General features: G+C 44.1%; 1 protein-coding gene across 5 annotated transcripts in view; it reads left to right on the top strand.

The window, feature by feature from the left end:
* LOC109629403 (calmodulin-binding transcription activator 1-like) overlaps positions 1-25645 on the top strand; it is a 54855-nt gene that overhangs the window by 18120 nt on the left and 11090 nt on the right. For 4 of the 5 annotated variants that reach the window (XM_069510055.1, XM_069510067.1, XM_069510052.1 and 1 more), the window contains exons 4-10: positions 9407-9474; positions 12273-12408; positions 14699-14770; positions 16670-16823; positions 18264-20128; positions 21552-21678; positions 22990-23124. In XM_069510055.1, the coding sequence (XP_069366156.1) occupies positions 9407-9474; positions 12273-12408; positions 14699-14770; positions 16670-16823; positions 18264-20128; positions 21552-21678; positions 22990-23124 (2557 nt within the window). The remainder of the gene's footprint in view (positions 1-9406; positions 9475-12272; positions 12409-14698; positions 14771-16669; positions 16824-18263; positions 20129-21551; positions 21679-22989; positions 23125-25645) is intronic. The other variant, XM_069510078.1, reaches the window with a different exon arrangement.

Below are 25645 nucleotides of genomic sequence, written 5' to 3'. Positions count from 1 at the left end.
ACAGAGCAAAGGTTTTACCTCTGGCTCTTTTTCTGGTTTTTTAATGTTTCACAATTGGGTCTCCAGCCCTCACTTTGTTACAGGAGCTGAGCCAAAGGGATAAACTGGCAGCCAACTATATCATAGCCACAACAAAACATATAGTGAGAGAAGTGCGACACTGTGATTGGTGCCGTGACAAACATTCACTAGAGTTTACCCCCTATTCACTGTTAAATTTACCATTCATACCACATATATATTATTGTAGGGTGAGATACTCTGTGCATTGTGTGTGTGTGTTTGTAACACATTCAGTCTGGGTTATGATAACGGAACAATTTTTCTCAGGAGAACACAGTACGTGTTCAGTTTTCTCCTCTCAAACAGCAGTTCAGTTTCTCTGTCTCTCCCCGTCGCTGTCCTCCTCTTCCTCCCTCTCCCTCCTTCCTCCTGCTGATGTATGGAGTGTCGACTTTCATATGGAATGTGTTTGTAAAAGTCAAAATAATCAAATTTCACTGATTCCTAGGGGATTAAACAAGGTGGCATTTGTGTGTGTGTGTGTGTGTGTGTGTGTGTGTGTGTGTGTGTGTGTGTGTGTGTGTGTGTGTGTGTGTGTTCTGTTTCTTTGCTGATATGATATTAGCTGTGTACTACGTTGTGTGTTGTAATGCAGTGGTGTCATTAGTCTAAGACCAGCTCAGCTGTAATATATCATCCATCATGTTGTACTCTGAGGAGGCAGCTACACTGATGCCTCATTTGCATAGTGACAGTACATATATTTAATTGTTTGAATGTAAAGCAGTGGGAAGGAGCAATGATAAACCACCTAATGTGGAGAGAAGAGCATCCCGCTATGTCTCACTAGCATCCCGTCTCAAATGACAGAGATTGAAAATAGCTATGACTGTTAGTTTGGGTGTTCGACAGTGAAAGTTGTTGTTAACAGTGTAACGGTCATCTATGAAATTCATCTATAATACTTAGAGCCAAAAATATTATATTGATATCTACTGGAAGTGTTAGCTCACTTCTTCTGCAAGAAGTAAAAACAGGTATTAGCTAGTGTTAAACCTAACAACCTTCATAATTACCTCATATACCGGTATGTTCAGCAGTTACTACATTTACACGGTCAGCAATATTCATTTGACCCTAATCTGCTTAAGACATCATTCCAATTATGGTTTACATGAGTTGGTAATGAAATATTTCGTTCATATTCCCTTTTACAAGTTACAGAGCATAATCAGATTATGACGTCAAGCAGTTGGTAACTGGTGTACATGTTGATGCCACCAAATGTTCAAATAGGATCTATACATGTCAACATAATTGACTAAAATCAGAATAGAGTGTAACAGGGACGGATCCACTTTTACAACGTCTGTGGTTCCTCAAGTAAATTTTGGATTGTCTCCTTTGACATTTCAGAAAATCTGACTAAAATCAGTTTTAAGCCTGGAACCAGGCAGATCAGCTACAAGATGAATCATGACTATAAAACATTTGAAAAAAGGCAGCGGTATAAGACTGTGCACATGATTATTTTAAGAGTGAAGGAACTATGCATCCCATAAATCATTGCAAATGATCCCTTTCCAACCACTTCCAGCGCACTACTTCTTGAATTAACCTTGTTGTTAACATAGTTTCACGTCTCATAACTTGTGGTAAGTCTACTTTGGATGGTTACTATATCAAGGCTGATAATCAAAATCTCTATTCAGAAAATGATTGGAACTTTTACTTCCAGAGCCATGCTGACACCTGTCCCAATTCAATTCTCTGCCGAAAAGTAACCAAATGTATAGAAAATGCTGTTTATATGGTAGCATCATAACATGTAATATGTATATTATATCTAATAATGTACATAATCAAGTTTATATCTGACTACCTCTGTCCATGTAGACAGTCAGTGTCCAATATAACAGCAGCTCCACTTTCTCTGTGAGACTCCAGGCTCCAGTCTTTGTCACTGTAAGGTGTCATTGCATGTTGAACTAGGAAGTCACGGCCCATTACAGTTCACATGAGGTGGAAAGTTACCAGGACAGCCCGGATGGCAGTGACTGATGTCTGTCCCCCCCTCAATCTCTAAAAGGGCATTAAATGAGAGCAATTATTAAATGGCTACATGCGCTTAATGAATGAAAGCAGTCACATTAAAGCAAACAAATGTCTCTCAAAGGTCATGATAGTTTTTCATAGGCAACAAATGGTTATTGCTGCTGTAAAAATGTTGGTTGTATTGCTCATCTCCTGCTGTTATTTATTTATATACATACACTTACATCATGTAGAAGTTTAAAGATAGCTAACATACTTTGGCGCCCACTGCATGACTCACAGTACTTGAAGAGAAGGTGATGACACTGGGCTCTACCTTGTCAAATGCATCATCACTGTAAATATACAGTGAAGAGGAGCCCCTCTGGATCTATTGATGCACTATACCGTACACTTATGAACTATTATAGGAACAGCATATGTTCATCAGATATTATCACTTTCAGCAGCTCACTCTCCACGCATTTTCTGAGCTATGGCTGAGCACAGTCTGCCCTTCATGCAGCGGTTTCAGCCAAGAGACAGTCATGAAGAAATTTAAAGATAGATTGCTCTACTTCAAACTGAATTCAAAATGAAACACAGCCATTCTTTTTACCACAAGATGCAATAAATAAGTTCCAGACAGTTCCCAAATTCTGCTGACTCCTGATTTGTGGTTATGACTCAGGACAAGTCAACAGAGAAATGAGTAAAGTGAATTCTGTGAGGAAGGAGTTAAAGCAGATTCTGCATCTTTAATCTGTTGCTTTTGGAAATGTTTAATTGTGTGTAATCAAGGACAACATCATTTTGTTAGTTATTGCTGTTACTCCTGTTTCTATTTCTGAACAGTAGGTGAATTTTCTACTTGCCCGCTTCTTGACTTATTGACGCACGAGCTGGCAATCAACAGGATTGGGAATGCTTTTGGGACTCCTCTGTTAAGCCAACGTATTGCACATTTTGCAATACCCTGAAACAGTGAGTCCATAGTAAGAGTCTATTCAGGTGCACAGCCTGGGGCAGAGACAGATCAGACTATACAACAGTTGAAGCCAATCACTCGAGCAGGGTTGATAACCTTTAATGTTTACTTTTGCTTATGATTGTTTTACGTCCAACGGCTCCTCTCACAGTATGAAGCCTGCAAGTGTGTTGTCACTGGGAAAGACGAACCCAAGATTGCAGACAATTTGTACATCTGTAATTTGATGCTTGTCTTTGGCAGTTTGTTTTTGAAGCTTGAGGAGAGTTAAATATGCATGGCTTCAACATGGGTGGCTCCCACTTTTTTTCCAAAACAACAAACAAATGACATGAAATCTTTATTTGGAGTCGACAAACAGAATTCTGAATGGATTTTTTTAGAAAGAGGACTCCACGTGAGCCCCAGCAGTTAACTAGATTTGTGTGTTTCTTCTGAAATCGAGCTACAGTGATATTTACACGAACACGTACCGAACAGGTGTGCAAACCTCACAGACACACGCACACACGTGCTCCCATCCTTAGTTGGCTGAGGGGGAGACAAACCTAAAGATCGCCACGGAGACCCATCTTTCAAATTTATTCATTAAACTCCCAAATGCTCCCCTTAACGAATGTAATTAGAATATGGTAATGAGAGAGGGCTGAACCAGGGAGTGTTGTAATACGCTTAGAAGCACAGAGGGAGAGAAGAAGAGAGAGAGATACAGATAGAGACAGGGAGGGAAATAGTAAGGGAGTTAGAAGAGAGAGAAATAGAGAGACTGACTGACAGGATGCCAATTTATGTCTCGTTGTAAACAAGTATTTATGCCAATGAGAGGTGGCACACACTATTTCTTTTTTCCTCTCTCTCTCTCTCTCCCTCTCTCTCTCTCCCTCTCTCTCTCTCTCTTTATTTCTGTGCCTCTCTATCTCTCTCTGTTTCTGTCTGTCCTCCGCAAACCAAGCCTCCTCAATAACAATAACATCAACAATAGCAGAGCAGAGACGAGCCTCAGAGGGCGCAATGACTCAGAGTGAGATGAGGCATCAGGGGTTAACACAACCACTGGAGACTCCTTCATGGAGACACCCCCCACGTCTCTCTCTCTCTCTCTCTCTCTCTCTCTCTCTCTCTCTCTGTCCCTCCCTCTCTCTCCCTCCCTCCCTATCTATCTTCCTTCACCTCCCACTGGCAAACACACACATTTGTCATTAGAGATTTCAACTATGCATCAGTATGTGTGTGTGTGTGTGTGTGTGTGTGTGTGTGTGAGTGTGAGAGAATTGTGCACCCTTTCGTGGTTAACTTTTGTGCGAGTTTTTGAGGACTCTGACAGGCTTTATCCAAGACGCCCTGGCACAGCAGGGGTCCTGGCATTGTGTTTGACACCAAACACCTGTTGCTGGCTTTGATGTGTTCGCCCCCCTGCTGAGCGAGAGGGGGCCGTCTCCTCAAATGCAAATACAGTACAGGAAGAAGAGGACAGGTAAGGTGCGCGAGAGAGGGGAAGTCTTAGAAAAACATGATTGATGTTCCCTCAGTGGATTGGAGCTGACTCTTCCTTGCTCTCAGGTCTCTGCTAAAAAAGTTTGCGCTACTTTCCATACTGCATATGTGTGTGTGCAGTAGTCACCTTCCCCATTTCGACTTCCATGCATTGGTGAATGAGAGATGAGAGGGAAGTATGACAGAAAAAAGGAGGAAAGTGTTTGAGCTGAAGGGAGGAGAGAGGTCAAACCAAAAGCAGCGGGAACGAGGGAGTGAAAGAGTGAGGGAGAGGGGAGAGTGACTATTTCATTACAAAGCCGTCAGTCACATGGGCAGCAGCCACCACATAGATTCTGAGACCAAGCCTCATTGGGGTTGTGTGTGTGTGTGTGTGTGTGTGTTGGTGTGTGTGTGTGTGTGTGTGTGTGTGTGTGTGTGTGTGTGTGTGTGTGTGTGTGTGTGTGTGTGTGTGTGTGTGTGTGTGTGTGTATGACTGTTGTGAGAGTTGCACTGTGACAGAGATGAATGTGACGTGGTTGTCTCCCTCCTAACCAGGTGACAGGGGTGGGTCTCTGCTGAAGGTCAGACCTTGTCCTCCAACGGGTGTGTGCGTGTGCGTGTGTGTGCGGTAGTTTGGGGGGGTGGGTGCACTAGTGTGTAAGCTCGTCAATGTGATGTGTGTCACCAAGAGACCAGGAGGAGGAGAGACAGACAAAGCCAGGACCAGTTTTATTCTTATTTATTTATTTCACACAAGCAACTTTGTGTATTAATAGTCGGCCCATTTGTATGTGTGTGTGTACAAGTCTTTTATGTCCACGGATGTGCATGTGTGTTGCCCAGTGTGTGATGAGGTGTTTATGTGATAAACACAAGGCAAGCTTGAGATGAATTCTGATCAGGGGCTTTGCAACAGTTGTTATGGAAACAGCATTAAGCAGTTGTATTAGCCAGTGGAGGTAATATAAAGGCTGTTGAAAGTAAAACACAGTGGGGAGCGAGGCAGTTTGGGAATATAATACAAACCACACATTATTGCTCTGGTTTACAAAAGACTTGATGAAATTTTATTGTGTGTCTAGAACTGAACAAAATTATCCTCGTCGTAACTCACTGTCTGGCTTTCTTACTGGTGAGAGATAAAGTACACATTTTAATTAGCCAGGTTAGAAGAACAGAGAGCAAACAAGACGTTATTGGTCTGGTTTACAATACACTGCTCATCATTTATGTCGGCTTAAAGCATAATGCAACTCTGTTTTCAGTTCTCCCTCTGCAGCATAATCTTAAGTTTGGAGTCCAAACACAGCCACTGCTTCCTTGACCATTGTGATTGTAGAGGTCACTCAGGAAAACGCTGAGATCGACACTGTCACACTTCTGTCAACAACTGTGGATAATGACATCCCCGCTGGCACCTCTCAATTCTAATGGATTATTGATTATTTCAGTTAAAATAAAATTGTATGACGATATAGGTTTAGCATGAAAATTGTCATTGTTATACTTGCTCACTTTACATGATGAGCCCTGTTTAAAAATAGACCAGGATCAATAAAATGTGGGTTGAACGGATGGCAGAGATAGTGCTCCAGATCAAAATACAAAAAAAAAAACACACACACACACACACACACACACACAGAGGCCTGTAGTCTGCAGAAAATGAAGTAATAAAAACAGGAGGCAATTTTGGATAGAGTGTCTATCAACATCAGACACTGACAGGGTTGTTCTGGGAAGGAGAGAACCGGTGGAGGTGCTCTGGAACAAATTACAGCATCAGCAGACCTCCCCTGGTAATGCTAATGCATTTATCTCGCCCATATATGTATACAAGACTTACCACGCTCAAGGAGAAAGGCAGGGATGGATGCTGTAGTTGAAAAGGACACCTCACTTTGCCACAACCTCGCGCTGCAAAAATATTAAGTGTTCAATGCCACATGATTTCTGTAAGAACCAGCAGCAGCCTTCATTTGAGGCACTTCGAATGGATGTGACAGTTCCAGTTTATAGACATCTCTGTTTTCTCCAGATCTCTGTCGGGGTGATGCTCATCATTAGACTTAATATGTGCATGCACACACAGACACAAACAAACACACACACACACACACTCAGACAGACCCTATAATGGGATCTCCCTGGGGAAAGCTCCTGCATAAGTCTGTTGTGGTGTAGGCGACCCCCCACTTCCCTCCCCTCCATTGGAAATCTCCCTGAGGCCGTGTGTGTGTGTGTGTGTGTGTGTGTGTGTGTGTGTGTGTGTGTGTGGCTGTCTGCTTTTCTGTACATGCCACCAGTTTCTTGGAGGGAGATGGTCTCAGTGATGCGTGAGTGGGAGGCTGATTTCCCCAACTGCATCGCTCACTCCAATCTAACTTCCCACTCATGCTCTCTGCTTTGTTAGATATTTCTTAAGTAACTCTCTCTCTCTCTCTCTCTCTCTCTCTCTCTCTCTCTCTCTCTCTCTCTCTCTCTCTCTCTCTCTCTCTCTCTCTCTCTCTCTCTTTATCACTTTCTCTCACACACAGACAGAGAGTAATGGGTCCGTGTTGGGAAATGTGTGTGTCTGTGTCTGTGTGTCTATGTGTGTATGTGTGTACGTGTACGCTTACGTTCAGCTGGGCCTGTCGTAAGGTATTATTACGTAGACTCATACAGACATGCAGAATGTCTGGGTTTCTAGAGTAGATCTCTAGAGAAAGATGCTTGTCCCTGTCCCTGTGTCTGGCACAGCTAACACACACGTACACACACATGTACACACACACGTACACACGCACACATGCACAGTATCCCTGAAGGGTCACTGTGTCGCCAGCCGTACTCTAAGCGCTCCATCACTGGTTTCCACTGGGACAATAACTGTGACTTCCTGACGATCGACCTTCAGCATCTCACTTCTGTCACTCTTCACATGGGCGTGTGTGTGTATGTGTGTGTGTGTGTGTGCTGGTTGAGGGAGTGAGCAGCAGTGTGTGTCTGCAGTGTGAGTGTGCATGTGTGTGTTTGTGTGTGTGGGTGTGTTTTAGAGTGTGTCAGACTGCTGTTTCAGCTGACTCTTCTGTTTCTGGCTTTTTAATGGCTCTTATGGGGCAGGCCTTTAATTGCAAGTCTCTCTCCCTCCTTCTTAATCCTCCCATCCTTCTGTCTCTCCCAGCCCCTCGTCTCCTCTCTTCTTCTCTCTCCTCCCGCCTCCCACTGGCTGACAGTCACTAGGGGAGCCCGTGTGCTTGGCCGGGGCTGTGGAGGCCGTATAGGATATTGACTTGCTGCGGAGTGGTTTGGGAGGAGGAGAGGTGGCTGCCTGTCACAGCTAATGAATAGATGCATAAATGAATGAGGCACTCCTCTGTGTGTGTGTGTGTGTGTGTGTGTGTGTGTGTGTGTGTGTGTGTGTGTGTGTGTTTGTTGTTGTGCCTAGCTAAAATGTGTCTGTGTAGCCTACCCAAACACAGCTCCGACCAGTTTTATGTGCCTCAGACAGAAAGAAATATAAACAGTGACCAAATTGATAGTGATAATTATTAAGGGTGTGATGACAGTCTACTCAACCCCCCCATCCCCCCTTCACACACACATGCATATTAACACACATATATTTGCCAGATGAGGCGGTGGGGGGTTGGGACGTGAGGATCGAATGGAGGATACTAAAAAAAAAAAAAAAACAATCAGTTAAGTGCCAGCACCCTCAAGCTGCTTTCTCTTTTTGTCTCCCCCTGCCTTTTTGTACCCTCTCTGTCCCTCCATATCTTCTCATAGGTGTGAAGCTGGAGGGCTCTCGTTTCAAACTGGGACAAATACCTGATATCTCTCACACACACACACACACACACACACACACACACACACACACACACACAGAAAGAGGAGGTCTGGAGTGGAGGCTGTTGATCTGAGGGGGTAGATGAAGGAGTGCTTGAGTGTTGATGTCTTTTTCACTATTGCTTTGTGCCACATTTCAAACACTGATTGCCTTAAGAGGACAATTTACATTTCATAGTCTTTCACAACAAGTGGGTGAGACGGGAGTCAGAGAGGGGGGTGAGAGAGAAATGTTTCAAGGAGGAAGCCATGGGTGAGAGAGTTCAGTGAGAAAAAGGCAGTGGGGAAAAAGGCAGTGTTGCGTGAGCGACTACAAAAGTGTGAGGTATAAACAATAGTTTCTTTTCGGCTGCATCTGTGTGTGTGTGTGTCTCCATCTCGGAGTATGGACGTTTTGTTTTGCTTGCTCTCGGTAGAATGCACCTGTATGATTTGAACTTTCTTTTTTCCCTTATTGGATTCATGTGAGTGTAGAGGAAATAGTGTGGAGAGGAGAGGAGAGCGGCGGAGATGAAAAGAGTGCCGGAGGAATTAAGAATCAAGTTAGGAGCAAGCTTTATCTGACGGGAAACTGTGAAACTGCAAAGTACAAGAAAACTTTTCCTATCAGTGCACTCTCTCAGCTAGTGTATGGGTCTGCTCCCCCAGTCTGTGTGTGTGTGTGTTTATGTGTGTGTTTATGTGGTGACTGTGTGAGTGTGTATTTAGAGATAGCTTTTCCTCCCTAGTGGAGGGAGACATCAGTGTATTGGTGAGCGTGATTGGTTGTTGGCCCTGAGGGTTTGTCCTCTATATCTGTCTCCTGACTGGTTGCTCTGTGACCAATCAGACGCCCAGACCACACCGTGGCAATCAGATAGTGACATATACTCTCTCTGGACATCGGCAGGTCATCTGGAAATACCTGTTATGTTTTATCTCCCTCTGACACACACACACACACACGCACACACACACACACACACACACACACACACACACACACACTCACTCACTCACTCACTCACTCACACTCACATTCTCATGCACACTCACCAGTGTGACCTTTCTGTCTTGTCTTTGTCTCCGCAGGAGATTGCTGCATATCTCATCACTTTTGAGAAACATGATGAGTGGCTGACGACATCGCCAAAAACCAGGTGAGATGAGTGCAGACAATGGTTAACACACACACACTATCTCACACAAAGGATCACTCAATCAGCCAGTTACTGACATTGGTTAATGCCTAAAACTGCTTGTCTGTGTTTGATTAAAACATTAGCAATGTACGTCGACAGTCTCCAAAGAGTCCTGCTGATGACCCACTCTACATGTAGAGAGTGCTCTGGAACATGGCAGGACTGTAAAGCACCTAGTCAGCTGAAAATGGAGTATTAATAAATGTAAATGTATTAGGATAAGTGATGTATAATTCAGACATAGCAGGGTGAAGGGGGGGTTCAAAGGGAGGGGGAGTATGAGTGTGTACATATGATGGGGTGTGAACAGGGATTCGCATGCCAGGACTGAATATTCATCGATCCAAATGAACCATAAGTAGCTCTTTTCCAGAGTGGGTTGAGGCTGTGGCCAGGAAGAAGGGAAAGAGAAAATGGAAGACAGAAGAAAAATGGCTTATTGAATTGTTGATAAATCACCCTATTGACATTTACTGCAGATGTAGGGATGATAAAGAAAGAGAAGTGTTGAATAACGAGGCAGAAAAGAGGTGAGAAAGGAAAGAAAAGAAGAAAGAAAAAGTAAAGTAAAGTAAAGTGAGTGAAGCGGTCGTCTCACGGCCCCATTCCTGACGACTGACACCACCGAAGCCTGAGGTGATGCCCCTGCTCTCCCATTGTGCGAGCTGAAGGACTCTTCTCAGGAGCAGCCTGAGGCCAGCAGCACAGTTTATGTTGTGGATGGATTTCTCATTGATTGGTTCGTTGCCATACAGCCCCAGCCTCCCAGCAGCAGCAGCAGCAGCAACAGCAGTCATATTGGTGATATTGAGCTGCAGTTAGATATAATCCCATTTACACATGACACGAGGCACGATTAAAACAGATTACACCTAATCCCATCAGATGGAAAGGAGCTAAGCCAACGGAGGCAGTGACATTTATGTGCTGGGTGTGTTTGTGTGTGTGTTGGTATCCATATTTGTGTATGCATTTGCACACGTGGGGGGGTAATATTAAGGAAACAATCAATGACCTTCATTTTCCCCCTCACTGAAATTCCTCATCAGTTGAAAGTAATGACTGTTACCTCCTCTCAGCTTCTCCTCTCCTTTCTCATCTACTCCTCCTTCCATCTCTCCTCCCTTTACTGGACCCTCTCTCTCTCTCGCCCACAATGTCTTTTTATCTTGCCTTTTTTTCCACTCTCCTCCCCTTGCCTTCTCTGTTTTCGCTCTGCTACACTGTGAAACGGTAGAAAAGCTTTTTATATCCCACACATCACAGTCCAGTTACAATCAATAGCATTTATGTCTGCTTGAATCGGAAGGTTTGCGAACATGGGTACCGTCCACGTGCGTGCACCTCCATGTGCACACACACACACACAAACATAGGAACGGGCACGCATTTCCCACCCACACATACACACAGGCACACATCTGATCTCATCCATCTTCTCCATAACATAATTAGAATCAGCAGCTCTGAGATGACTCACACAGCTCGAGACAGAGACTAAACTCAGCTTTGATCGGAGGGTGGGGGTCTCCACTCCACTAAGAAACTGGCAGGCTCTCCCCAAAACAGAACAGATTTAAGGTGTCAAAGAAAATCAGCTCAAAGTAAATTCAATTTCACTACACACACAGTGTTCTGAGTAAATTGCAATCATCTCGGTCCATATAGATGTGTCTACATCAAATTCGTAGAGGAGAGAAGAGGAGATCAGAGGAGACGAGAAGGGGGGAGGTGTTTGAAAAAAGAGTAAAAAAAGAGGTTGTGATAGGAGTAGAGGGAGCAGATGAAATGAGAAGATGAGAAAAGGTGGAACGGAGTGGAGAATGGAGGGACTGAGGAAGCAGTAAAGAGAAAATGAAGAGATAGTATGATAAGAGGGATAAAGACTGGAGGTTGATCGGGAAGAGGAGGTTAAGGAGAGCAGAGAGGAGGTGCGTAAATGTGTGTGTACATGTGTGTATGTGCCTACGTGCACATGACTGTGCATTGTGAATGTGTGAGGGAGAGAGGGCGCTTGTGAGTATGTGTTAGTTTATTGATTGTTAACGGGCCTGTTCTCGTTCTGTTGTCATGAGATAAGGCTGAGAAGCATTTTTCATCCACCTACATACACACACACACACGCAGAAACATGCACACACCTATCCTTAATGTTTTCCAAGTGAAATGATTGATTGCCGAGCAGCAGGTTTGACATTGAGTCCAAAGAACACACAGCTGTAGGTCCCTCCATGTCTGATATCACTACAGCATCTCTGTCTTTCTACATGTGTGGCTCCTGGTGTGTGTTGGTGTGTGTGTTGGTGTGAGTGTGTGTGTGTGTGTGTGTGTGTGTGTGTGTGTGTGTGTGTGTGTGTGTGTGTGTGTGTGTCAGTGTGCGTGCGTGCGTGCGTGCGTGTTCATCCCACCAAGTGTATATAGAATGGGAGCTCAGAGGCCGATGTTCCTGCTGTGCTGATAAATCACCCTACTAAAATATTAACACGTAGGAGTATGAGTCTGTGTATGCAAGGGGTGCATGGGACCAGCTAACTAAACTGTGAGAGTAACATTTACAGATGAGAACATGTTTGTGCTTGTTCCAGTTGGTGTTTATGAAACAGCATGGCAAGAGAATTTTCATACTTTTTTGCTTGAACACCATTTTTTGGTTGGTATCCATGGAGTTGAATGGCTCTCAATTTCAATGAAATTATTGCAACATTTACGATCAACACAATGTGACACTGTGTGTTTGTCTGTCTCTTAATCACCAGGCCTCAAAATGGCTCTATGATTCTCTACAACCGCAAGAAGGTGAAGTACAGGAAAGATGGCTACTGCTGGAAGAAGAGGAAAGACGGGAAGACCACCCGAGAGGATCACATGAAGCTCAAAGTGCAGGGAGTCGAGGTGAGAGGCTGCAGAGGAACAACAAGTCGATGGTCGTTTGGCACTGAGTACGGTTTTACTGCCTGTCTTATCCTTAACTAACTCTCCTTCACTGCGAGGAGACATGCGTATCACACAAATGCACACAAACACACATGCTGAGAGGCTACAGGCCAATATGTTACCTGGGAGCAAGTGGTCTCTCTCTCTCTCTCTCTCTCTCTCTCTCTCTCTCTCTCTCTCTTTCTCTTTCTCTTTCTCTTTCTCTTCCCCTTCCTTGCTCCCCTCTCTCCCTCTCCTTCTCTCTCTCTCTTTCTGAAAGATAAGAGTGTGTTTGGCCAGAGGCCAGGAATGATGTCAATGCCTCCTTCAGCAGAACAGAGAGGGGTATCGATCCAGTCTCAAGGCAGCGTCTGTGCGCGCGTGTGTGTGAGTGAGAGTCACATCAGCCAGCTCAAAAATTGATTATTCAGCAGGAATATACCAGGAGGTGAGAGTAGTGAGCGTGCATGTGTCAGAAACAGAAAGAACGAAGTAGAAGGGAGAGGACAGAGAGAGACAGGAGGCACATGGATGTTTCCAGAGGGCGCAGTAGTTTTGTGGTAAAGGTCAGCAGGAGACAAGCAAAAAGGAAAAAAAGAATAATTGAGATTTAATATTTTTATCTACACCTTTATGAGTTACAACCCCACACTCACATTGACATTCATCTCACATGCCGTTCATTTTTCTACATTCCTGCCTGAACATTCACACACACACACACACACACATCTGTAACAGAAAGTGTTTCTCTCCCTGGCAGTTGCTCGGTAATTGTTTGTGTCACCCTCCTTCTCAGGACCCCCCCCAAGCAAGCGTGCAGCGTGTAGAGCAAGGGACGGGAATGAGGGAATGAGCAGAACGCAGAGATGAGCAGAGGGAGAGAAGGAGGATGGGGAGAGGCAGGAAGCTGGAGAGAAAAACATAACCCTGGATGGAAAGCCTCCTCATATCAAATGGAAATATATGGAAATGCACTCTGCCTTTGGCAAAACACACTTTAGATAGAGGGCGGGCTACTTCTGAGAAGAGGCAAAATGGCAAGAAAATATAAGTGTGTACATGAAAGGAAACAGGATGAGTTTTAAGTGTTGATTATATACAACCTGATCGCTGAGTATTTGTGTGTGCGTGTGCAATTTCTGTCTTAGAAAACAACAAATTCATACGTGCATGTGCGTGTGATTCATGTTATTAGTGCAAGTAGAAAAATGGTCGTGATGACCTTGAAAAAGACCTCTGTCATCATTTCATCCTTCCTCTGTCAAACACCAGAAACACGCTCCTCATTAGACATCGAACCTCAGTACAGGTTGAGCCTTGACCAAAATGTTCCCATAGCACAGAATATTGAAAAAGGTCAACAAATTGAAACCTGGCTTAATGTCTTCTGTATACCTTGGTACACAGTATTTACTGATTTAGATGGCAATTTGCTTTTAGACTATGAGAGAATGAGCTCTTGTACAGCTGCCTTGCATTTCACACTGATGCACCCAAGATTGTTAATAAAGAAAAGGATCTATGGAATAACATATTTAATATACTTGACCTATGTTATTAAGAAAAAATGTTTTGGTGTCGGTTCAGAAACCACTTCACTGGCGCCAGTATTGATATTTAATACCACAGGGTAACACTTCCAAACAAAATATTAAAGTATAAACCACTTCAATCATACATTTTTGTCGATTTCCGCCTTTCTACACATGTACACATTATTTTATATGTATGTAATCATCCTCTGTTGGATTGAGTCTTATCCCAAACTGCCTCTTCATCTTTTCCACCTTGCCACTCCACTATCACTCTATGCTTTCCTCACGTCCTCCTCTTCTTCTTCGTCCTCTTCACTGTTTCCGATCTCTCTTGCACTGTCTGTGAGCTGACAACATTGTGACTTTTTATGAATTCCAAGTGGGTTTTTGTCTGGTCCTGCTGAGGCAGTAAATTTCACCATCTCTTGTGCTATAATTGTCAACATCAGATTTATGGTATTTTAGAAAAGACATTAGGAAAAAACGCATACAGCATGTTTGCAATTTAGTTTTAGCACCGCAATCAATACAACCTAAGTGGGTATAACCTAAGCTCTCCTCTCCTGTTTTCTCCTTTACTGTCCTCTCCTTTCTCCCCCTTTTTCACTTTTGGTCTTGATTCCTTCCTTTTTTCTTTTCTTGTTTACCTCCCGATTATCTCCTCTCCCCTCCTCCCCTCTCCTCTTCTCCCCTCTCCTCTCCTCCCCTCTCCTCTCCTTTCCTCTTTCTAGTGTCTGTATGGCTGCTACGTCCACTCCTCCATCATCCCCACCTTCCATCGTAGATGCTATTGGCTGCTGCAGGTAAGCCCACCCCCTGTCCCACCTTGCCTTTTATACACATACAAATCACATTTTTGACATTATTTACATTGTGGTAATAATTTATTAATATCCGTCATTTACAGCAGGATAGTTTTGTCATTTTCAGGCCCTTCTCTCTGACATAACGTCATTCTGTGACATTTATTCCAGCTATGTTAAGGCTTAATTCACCATTCTACACAAAACTGGACAACCAGAGAATATATAGTATATTACACAAAACTGTTAAAGTGTCCATTATATTTTCAAAACACTAAACATTAAGCCAAACCATAAAACCTGCAATAAACATCCTCCTCTTCTAAATTAATGAGGCAGATTATATACTGAAAATACTATCACGAAGCTGGGCCCATAATAAAACTTGATGTTGTGTGGCTGAGCGGAGTGGCCTACACACAAACAGTTCCACTACTCGAGTTTAGAAAGAAAATGCTCGGCCTGTAGGTCTTGTATAAAGCTCACATATTGTTCAGAGCATTTCATTGCCTGAAGTTGACTGTGAGTTCACGCACACAGTGTGTTATCTAACCCTGACTCCCAATACCTATAGAGAGCATCAAGGACTGGGGTATAACTCTATGTGGTCCTCTCAAGGAAAACAACCCGGAGCTACAAACAGCACACACACACACAGACACACACACACAAACATACTCACGGAATATGCACACATGCACAGGTGTCTCCTGAGTATTAAGGCATGTTGTTTTTCATATAGATGTTTGACTCACTCTACTGCTCATGTGAAAGACAACAGAGAGCATAAACACATATGTCCACGCACGCACACACACATCTCTACCTTTATTGTCCATGCAAGATATGGTCACCAGAACCTCATCATCTTCAATGACAGGTTACATGATGAATTTCAAACAAGCCTGTATACACTTACACTTCTTCTCTCCTTTTCCTCTCCGTTCATTTAAAAAGATATATTGAACACCCAGCAATGCTCATTTAAAGTATGTAAATGCATATGTATATATGTATTCCTCCACTGGAATGTCCTGCATAATTTGTCACATAAAACTTACAAGGGAATTCCAGCCACTGACTGAAAATTAAATTTGCTCTAACCCAATATATTTTCTTTTTCAGCATGCCAAACTAGTTAGATCCCTGCAGTCTGGACATTTTAGGGGGGAATTCTTGCTTTATGTGAAATGTACTATTTCTGCTCTTGCACATAAATCAAAACACATCAGTGAATATGATCATAAATCAGTCTGTGAGTGCTGTAACACTGCACACTGTGGTGCTGTAGCAGCCCACTGTGCCATCCTCTTTTGGAGAGAAAAGTGTTCCACCTCAGCAGGTCCTCCCCCTCACCTGAGTCTGTCTACTGAATCTTTCATCAAGAGGAGCTTCTTTTGCTCTCCCTCTCTCTCTCTCTCTCTCACACACACACACACATGCACATGCACATGAACGCACTTGTTGAATCATTCATGGGGTCGAAATTCCATAGGTCTGCTGGTGGCCTACAGTATAGTTAGAACTACTCTGAACTGCTCTCTCTCCCTCTCTTTCCCTCCCTCTCTCTCTACACACACACACACACATTCTTCCACAGCCTCTGCAGGGTTAGAGAGAGTGATGAGTGGGCTCGAGCTGTTAAATCTTTTATGGGCAGGTGTGAGAATCTTATCTGACACGCTACGTCCGACCTCCTCCCTGACCTCCACGTTCTCTCCTGCTTTCCTTTTCCCCACCCTCCACTTTTTTTTGTAAATAGACTCTATCATTTTACTCTCTCCCTCCCTGTGTACTGTAAGAACATTACAATGCATTAATAAACACAGGGTTGTGTTAAACTAACTTCACGTGCGTGCATGTCTCTGTTTGGTTGTGTTTTGTGCCCTTGTCCTGTAGAACCCAGACATTGTGCTGGTGCACTACTTGAATGTACCGGCAGTGGACGATAGCGGGAAGCCATGCGGCCCTGTCCTCTGCTCTATCAACACAGACAGGAAGGAGTGGGCCAAGTGGAGCAAGGAGGAGCTCATTGGACAACTCAAACCCATGTGTGAGTTAGTGTTTACTGCCATTTCAGTGCTCGCCTCCCTCCTACTCCAGAGCTCTCATATATCAGCCCTCACGCTTCTCCAAAACCCAAGGTTGTGAGTCACCTTGGCTCAATAACAATACCACTTGTCATGGTACAGTAGGGATGAAAAAGATGATGACCCTACACTAGCCAAGCTTCAAAATTAATCTGTAGGAAATCAGTGTAGTAAATCCAAAACAGATAATTTGCTTCACTGGCTTGTTTTTAGGGTTTTATAAACAACTTGGCAGTGGTATTGGGCACAGTCTGGAGCCATGCCATCCCTTATTAGATGAGACAACAGGTGCTTAAAACAATTCAGGGGAGATGATATGAAAATGTCTCTTGCATGAATATATCTCTTGTCTGTGTTAATAATTTAATCTTACAGGTATGTTGCTGAATGTAAAAATAAATCATTAAGCCAAAAGGCAACAACTGAATTTCCAGATAGGTGTGTTCAAACATAAACAGTTAAAAAAAATCTAACTTTTGGAATATCACATCTTTTTTTGTATATATATTTAAAGTGAAAACAGAACTTAACATGAGGGATGGATTTCTAGACAAAATTGTTCTTTAACAAGCCACCTTTTGATGAGACAGTATTAATTTAACATTCAGCCAGGCTATAGGCAGATATAGACTTGATGGTTCCAACAGTCAACGCCATGCTGCCACCTAGAGGCAGACAATCATTGCAAACAAGAAAAGGAAGAATACAGGGAAGTAAGACAGAGATGCCTGAAATATCCAGCATGTATTATTCATAGCTGAGCATCAGGGAGTAGATAACTCCAGTACACATACTAACACACGTAGACACTTACCTAATCTCAGCCATCCTTTGATCTGGTTCAAACGGGCATGTAAGGACAGCTGCCCAAAAATAAGTGGCTTTTTGACTTAAGTACTCCTTCAATTGTCTCCTATCTGACTCAGAGTCCCTCTTGTTCCTCTGTCTGCCCTAATTTGTTCACACAAAATAGCTTTCTGTTTTTTCCTTATCCTAGCTCTCGTCTCTCAAACACTGACTTTATCCTTCTGTGGTCATTGGGATTTAATGGGAATTAGGTCTCTGACACTTCAACTCTGTGGTGTTTGTTATTTTACTCGGGCTAAATCCAGAAAATGTAAATGAGAAAGTCCAATTTGGAAACTTGAAACATATTGTAAAAAATTTGAATGTAAAAGAAGCAAATAGTTTGTTTTGCATACATGTTTTGAATTTTTAAGATCTGTTCAATGAATTCAGTTGTGTAGTGTAGTCTCTGAACACTGGATGGCGCCATTACACACTGTCAAATGTTAGTGAGGCAATTCAACATTACTTTACAGATTGACATAAATATAAAGATAATATGATGACAGTGTACTTTGTCTAAAATTGTGTTTTCCTCTGCTCATCTCTTCTGTCAGGTGCTGGAAGCAGCCTGCATCAGAAATGTTCCAGTGTCAAGCAGCGCATCATCTCATCCAAGCAGGAGTCAGGGGCAGCAGCAGGGGGTGGATCTGTGGTGGGGACTGGTGTAGCGGCAGGCCAGAGAGCCGAGGAAGCAGATGGCACGGAGGTCCAGAACAGCGATGTATCAGAAGGCCAGACAGAGCCCAGTCCTGGGGGGGGCAGGGGCAGAGTGGGCGGAGGAGAGAGGAGGAACGGCAGGATAACCAAACCCTCCTTACTTCCACAGAGCAGCATGGAGGTGTCCTCCTCCACTTCCAACAACCAGGTGGAGGTCCCTGACACCACCCAGAGCTCCCCACTGTCAATCACTAGTGACATGGCCGACAGTCCTGCTCTCTCCATTGGGGCTGGGCTGTCACAGAGCACTGCTGTGTTCATGTCTGAGGTCACCACACTGACAGGGGATTCAGTTTACTCTGCTGGTCACACCCACCTCCTTGCATCTGCCCACGAGAGTACCACCACTGGCATCCTGTTGGCTGTGGCCCCCGAAAACCAGAGGTTTGCATCATTTCCTGGTGGGGTGGGCTTAGGGGAGGGAGGAGAGTTGGTTCTATCCAGCTCTCTAGACTCTGGTGGCACAGTCAGCCTCCCTGAAACCACCATGACCTTTGACCCCGACTGCTTCCTCAACAATCCCAAGCAGGGCCAGACGTATGGTGGAGGTGGAGGGAAGATAGAGGGGTGTAATGGTGATGATGGAGGACTCCACTCTAACGGCTTCCTCTACAACCCAGCCCTCGTCAACAACATCAAGACGGAACCAGTGCCCCTGGAGCCACCACTGGCCACACAGGGTAGCTATGTGGGAGAGGGAACAGGCCTCAGCCCCAGCACCACTCTGGAGCAAATGGACTTCAGTGCTGTCATGTCATCCGCCTGTGTCCCAAGTCTGAGCCAGACTACACACCACCCCTCCCCAAGCCTCTTCCTCCAAGCCTCCCCCCAGACGAGCCAGCCCTCTCAGCTGCAGACCAATGGTACTGAGGGAACCCAGGACTCAGGTGAGGCCCAACCTTACATAGGTCTGCCCACAGTGCCAACAGAATCTCCGGTCACCAATAGAGATCCTCATACACATCTCCACCAAGCCAGCCCAGACCAGCAGGGCCTGTGTGGAAGGAATGGACAAGGAGCAGCAGTTGGCTCATTTCCCCTGACAACACAGGACACTACCGTCGACCAGTCAGGCAGCAGGGGACATCGAGAGATGGGGAGCCTAGACAAAACTTCTGAGAATGGAGGAGAGTTACTACTCAAGCCTGGGGATCCTCATGAGGCCTACGCAAGCGTGGACACAGAGCACTACCTGCAACCCACAGATGATAATGGCGGGGGAGAGGAGGGTGGAGGAGGAGGAGGTGTAGGAGGGGGAGGGGAAAACGAGATTCTCTGTAATGGTGTAAGCTTGCCGGGGGCCAGCAGTTCAGTGGGGGCCAGTCCTCAGTCGATAGCTGCAGGTACAAGCATCGAGGGGGCGCTCTACAGCTCTCCTCTTCCTCAGCAAGGTGGGGGCGTGTCGGCCGCAGCAGCTGGGGCAGGCTCAGCCATCAGTCTGGAAGGTTTTGAGGCTTCATTTGGAAGCCAGTTCTCTGATCTCATCAATGATTTCATCTCAGTTGAGGGGTCTGGGGGCGGGGTGGGGGCAGCAGTCACTGGGGTTCTGATGCCCCAGGAGGGGGCAGCAGGAGAGGAGCAGGGCACAGCAGCGGGCCACCTGCAGGGCTCGGAGGTGGAGCAGGGAGCTCTGGGACTGCTCCAGGAGACTGGGAGGCTGTTTGGTGTGACAGACTACTCCCCAGAGTGGTCTTATCCAGAGGTTAGTAAACCCAACATGATTATCATTACTTATTCATTGTTCCCTAATAAAATCAGTCTTTCGAACATATGATTGACGGTGACTCACACTGATGCTAAACAATTAATTTAAGTTGAGCACAATCTGTACTAACACCGCCGGCCTGGCTTTGTGCGGTCATTCAGAAGCCAGAGTGTCTCAGACTCTACTGATTGGATTTTGATGAAATTTCAATATTACACCGATTCCCCTGGGTGGCCTCATTAATGTACCCATGTACAGCTTATTATATTTCACACACCAGTTCTGCCACTGAATTATGATTGAATGTTGGCAACATGCCATGTAACCAACATCAGTTAAAAGAAAACAAGTTAGTGCAGTTAGTGGAAAAAATCTCAAAAAGACAACCATACAAATTTTACTTAGTATTCCAGTTAAGACTTTCCTCAAAAAACACCCCACGTTTTTCATCGAAATGCTTAAAGAGTGATCGTATATATTTTTAGATTGAACTTTAAATGGGCCTCAACAATACTCTCTCCCAAAGACTCTCCCAAAGGCTGGTAAATGAAAAATTCAATCTTTTTCATTGTTGTGTAATCTAACTTCATGAGTCCAACAGTATGTTGTCTATGTATTATTTTTAGCAGCACTAAAGAGAACACATGGCAGTGTCTCATAGATGGTTCAGACAACTTGGATGTAAGGAGCCTTAGAGCCTCTAGGGGCTGCTACCAGGCCTTTTAGACTCTTTAGAGACTCTTTAGAGATATGTTATTAAAATGTTTTTAATTATTTTGTAAATGAGGCAGGTTATAATATCTTTCAGTTCAGAGTTATATAACAGAAAATAAAAGGTTCCATTTTTAGTCCTCTGTACCTATGAAGTTTCTTTCTGACAGATGGAATCAGGATATGTGATAGAAATATTTTTTTCTGGAAACACATACACATGTTTGTACATCTATCTTAGTGAGGACACTCATTGTCATGATGCATTCCCTGAGCCTTACCCTAACCTTAACCATCGAAACTAAACGTCTAACCCTAACCCTGACTCTAACCAATACCAAAACCCAATTCTAACCCTAAAACAAGTCTTGACCCTGAAATGGCCCATTAAAAGTGGGACAAAAAGTCCTCAGTTTCCCCAAATGGCAGTTGGTTACAGGCTCAAAATGATCCTCACAAAGTCATCTGTAAAAGAGCACACACACATATACACACATACACACAGTCACTTGTGTTTCAGACACCCTCACTGACTTGGAGGCATTTTGTAAGAGGTAAATTCAAACAAAAGCACTCAGTCAGGTGTCTCACTCTTGCATTCACTCTTGCATCTCTTTGTACGAATGATGAAGTAAACACTTTGCAGTTTGTTGAAGATGAAGTATCTATTCTGTGACATGAGACTGAGGCCTGTGCCTTTGTGCCGCAGGGCGGAGTGAAGGTGCTGATCACAGGTCCATGGTTGGAGTCGGGCAGTGAGTACAGCTGTCTCTTTGACCACATCAGTGTCCCCGCTGCTCTCATCCAGCCTGGGGTGCTGCGCTGCTACTGCCCAGGTAACAATCCTTTGTATGCACACACACATACACACACACACACACACACACAAAATAGACTGTCTATAAAGATGGACGACATGACAGCTTCCCAAAAGTTTAGTTAAAGCATCTCAATTGCCGCCATATGGCTGCCTGCAATATAAGTCATAAATCTTGCCCCCTCCATGTTGGTAGATGGGACATGGATGACCAACTAAGAAGACAAAGTACACGTTTAATATTTTTTTCTCAAAGGTGGTTGGGTTAATATTTTCAGTAAGTTTGGTTTTAATTACTTATTTATTGGTATTAAAACTGTATGAAATGTTGTGTGAAATGCGTAAGGGTGTGTATGTATGGGACCGCAATACCGCAGATTGCTGTTGCACAGACTTTGGGTCTAAATGTGCAAGATAGCAGCGTTCATGTATGGGATATTTTAGCTTCATTTATGGATAGTGGGAGGAAGTGGAGATGCATCGTCCATCTTAATATAAAGTCTATGACTCACATGCAGCTCTCTCCTCTTATTACTGACTCATACACGGAAAAGCAATATGCTTTATTTTAAAATTTAAACCTTAACCCAACCATCAATCCCTATAATGAGTCTGTAGCAAAAGGTTTTTTTGTCGTCTTGTGGAGAGAGATGTTGGCTGTCTCTCTTATACTAGAACATACAATGCAAAAAAATAATTGATAGAGACATTGTCTTGCAGGCAGATAATCTACGCAGTGCTTGACATGGTTCTTAGGATGATACAATATGTGATACATGAGTCATATCCTCCAACAATAAGTGTGTGATCAGGGGAGAAGTGTTTGGCAAATAGTCTCTTTCAGGAACAAATGGGTGAAAGTGACACTAGACATTCACATATTGTCCTAATATGCTTCGAGAGCAGCTCTTTCTCTCTGTCCCTTCACTTGAGCTGCTTTCAGACATGCACATAACTCTGGAGATCCTCCAAAAAAGCAGTCCCATACACGTAGAAGACACCGGCAAAGATGTCATGAGAATTTTTTGTGATGAGAGCCGATGCTGGTATTGATGTGCAGTAAACAAAATCACGTGATCTCTGCAGCAGAATTAATATGTTATTTCCTGCCTCTGCCTGCTGCACCACCCCTCACCTGAAGAGTGTGGGGAATTTGTTGTTGTTGCATGTGAATGCGTGTGAGTAGAGAACCCCCTGGCTGCGTTGTGCATGTGTGAAAGATCAACTGCTGTGAAAGTCCGGACCCAATTCTTCGAAGATTCTCTGAAAGTCATGTCTGAAAACTGCTTTAATCAGTTTTACTAACACCTTAACTCACATCTGCTTCCAGCCCATGACACTGGCTTGGTGATGCTACAGGTAGCTATGGGTGGTGAAGTCATCTCTTCCTCTGTGGTGTTTGAATACAAGGCGCGTGATCTTCCTGCCCTGCCATCTTCTCAGCACGACTGGCTGTCCCTGGATGGTGAGAGAAATTTGCTTGTGTATTTTTGACTACAAGGGGATTCACAGCAACTTTTGCTGGCTGCTGTTATTTACTCAATAAAGAGCATGAACCATAAACTGGAAGAGACTATATAACTGCTGCATTGTGTGCCTGGAGTGTTCCATGTGTCAATAACAAATAAAGCAAAGAGAAAAAAGGCCCTGTTCAGACTTGGTATTATCGTATGTGTTGGCGTAAGCAAGGAGGGGCTGAATTAATTAATGCAACTATAGGATTTGTGACCCAGACCACTTCAAATGTGGTCTGGGTGATCGGATTTCAAGATTCATTCAGGATGCATTATGATGCGTTCAGACCTGAACTAAGAGCTGAGCATTTGTGATTGGATCACTCAGGACATATTCTAATGCCTTGTGTAAACGGGGTCAGAGAGAGGGAGACAGCAAATGTGTGTGTATCTTTCAACATTCACTTGACTGTTGTATTTGTGCTCCAGAAGGTTAAACCTCAAATCATGATAGAAAATGAACCTTTTCTCTTTCTTTCTTAAGTTATTTAAATTGTTCTCTGACTTACCTCTATGCTAATCAGTTTAGCTCTGAGAAAACCTGTTGATGTGTGTATATGGGTGTGTGTGTCACTGTGTTGCTGTCGTTTCTGTTGCTCTGTTATGTCATGAGATATTTGGTCTACATCTGCTGATGTACAAACAGTATAGACATTGATGCTGCTGTTGGGCTAAACTTTTATCTTCTGTGCCTGCAGGCAGCTTTATTTTCTGTGGTCACCCTCTGCCTTCATGCAGGAATAAAAAGGTGTTGACTTGTACTGACGCCTGTTCTTTTTTGAAATCATGATCCATAAAGGATTAGGATTTGTCTTTGTTAGGTTTGTTTAAGGCTCTGGTTTACTGTTGAGTCCAAATTGAGTGTTTGTTTGTCGGAGACGACTCTGAGGGAGATTGTTTTGTTCAAGCTGTAGTTGCTGATCTTGTGACAGTTCAAAAAACGAGTTAAAAGTTGCTTCAAGATGTGGAAGGTTAAATGTACTTTTGTGATTCAGGTCTTGGGACGTTTGGCTGCATATGTGCACAGCACCAGGGGTGTTAGCCTCTGTGTGCAAATATCTCTTGTGGTGCAGCTGCAGCTCAGAAACACACGGGTCTCCTCAGTGAGGCATGTCCTGGGTTACTCTGTTCACCCCCGTCTCTGCGTTGCGCAATGCGGCAATGCGGCTCCACAGTCACAGCAGACTGGCTGTTTGCTGGAGTGAAGGGCAAGGACTTTAAATCACAGTCACCATTTTAAAGTCCATGTGTTGGCCACTACTGCTCTGCCGACACACATTATAGATATATATTTATTTATATAAGGACATGTATATAGAGATAGACTGTGTGTTTGACTTTCAGCGGTGATAGCGACACTTGCATACGCGCTCTGCTCATTTTCGCTCTGCCCCTTTGTTTGGCCCCAAATGTGCAGCCAAGAGCTTAAGTGCCTTGAAGGGAACAAAATATAAAGAGATAAATATTATTCTGAGCAAAAATGCTTCGGTGCACGAGCTCGTCACGTGCACGTTGCTCCAGTTTATCCAGTGTGCGGTCTATTGTTGTGCTGATGACGACCGAGCCTCCTGCAGCTCCGAGTCTGGCGGGCGGATTTGAAGCGCTGCTCTGCGAGACACAACGTGGAGACAGCTCACCCGAACCCTCCCCCCTCTCATACAATCTCTCTCTCTCCCTGTTTCTCTCTCTCACTGCACTTAGTTGTGTTTTGCTCGGTCGGAGTAGGAATGTGTGAGTCTTCAAACTAACGGGGTTTGAGGAGAAGCGGGAACAAAGAGAGCAGCACATAAGAGAGAGAGAGAGAGACGCAGTTTGGGTTCGTAGCTCATTTGATTTTAAATTGATCATAACTTCAAGACGCGCTCCTTTAATTGGCGTTCAGGTCTGTGTTGTTGTTTGTGGAAGTTGTTTTTGTTGCCGTGTTGATGTAGATAAATGTACCTGTTGTCCAAATGTATTCCTCATAGCTGTAAAGCTTCGCGCTGCTTTTGCATCCCAGGATTGATATAAGTAGTAACCGACATGTGGAGCACATGCAGCCTCTGTCTGGTTCAGACAAAGGGACCATAGAAAAGCCACAAGTCTTCCTTCTTGTTGCACGCTATATGTTTGAGCTGAAATCCAAGCGACTGCCTGTCTGATGTTTGTTTGAGCAGACCTGATGATCAGCCTTCAGGCTTTTAGTTTTCCAGTCGACCTGTTCTGTTTCAGCACCAGCAGGAGTGGACAGCGCCACTGAACTCCACAACAACAACTGAAGGGAGGCTAACGTGGCTCCTGTAGAGGAGGCCCACATAATGATAACAGTTGTGTTGATCACAAAGCTTGAACACATGCTTATAGGTTGTTTTTTTAGATATTTATGTTCGCAGCTGCAAGTTTCTGTACTGAAAGTTCAGTATCTAAATCTGTATCATTTTTTATTTAGGCTGATATGACCAAAAGTGAAGATCTTATCTGTGTGAACAAAAT

Source organism: Paralichthys olivaceus, chromosome 2, assembly GCF_024713975.1.
Source record: "Paralichthys olivaceus isolate ysfri-2021 chromosome 2, ASM2471397v2, whole genome shotgun sequence".
NCBI lineage: Eukaryota > Metazoa > Chordata > Actinopteri > Pleuronectiformes > Paralichthyidae > Paralichthys > Paralichthys olivaceus.
The sequence above is the reverse complement of the archived record's forward strand: the minus strand, read 5'-3'. Positions and strand labels throughout refer to the sequence as shown.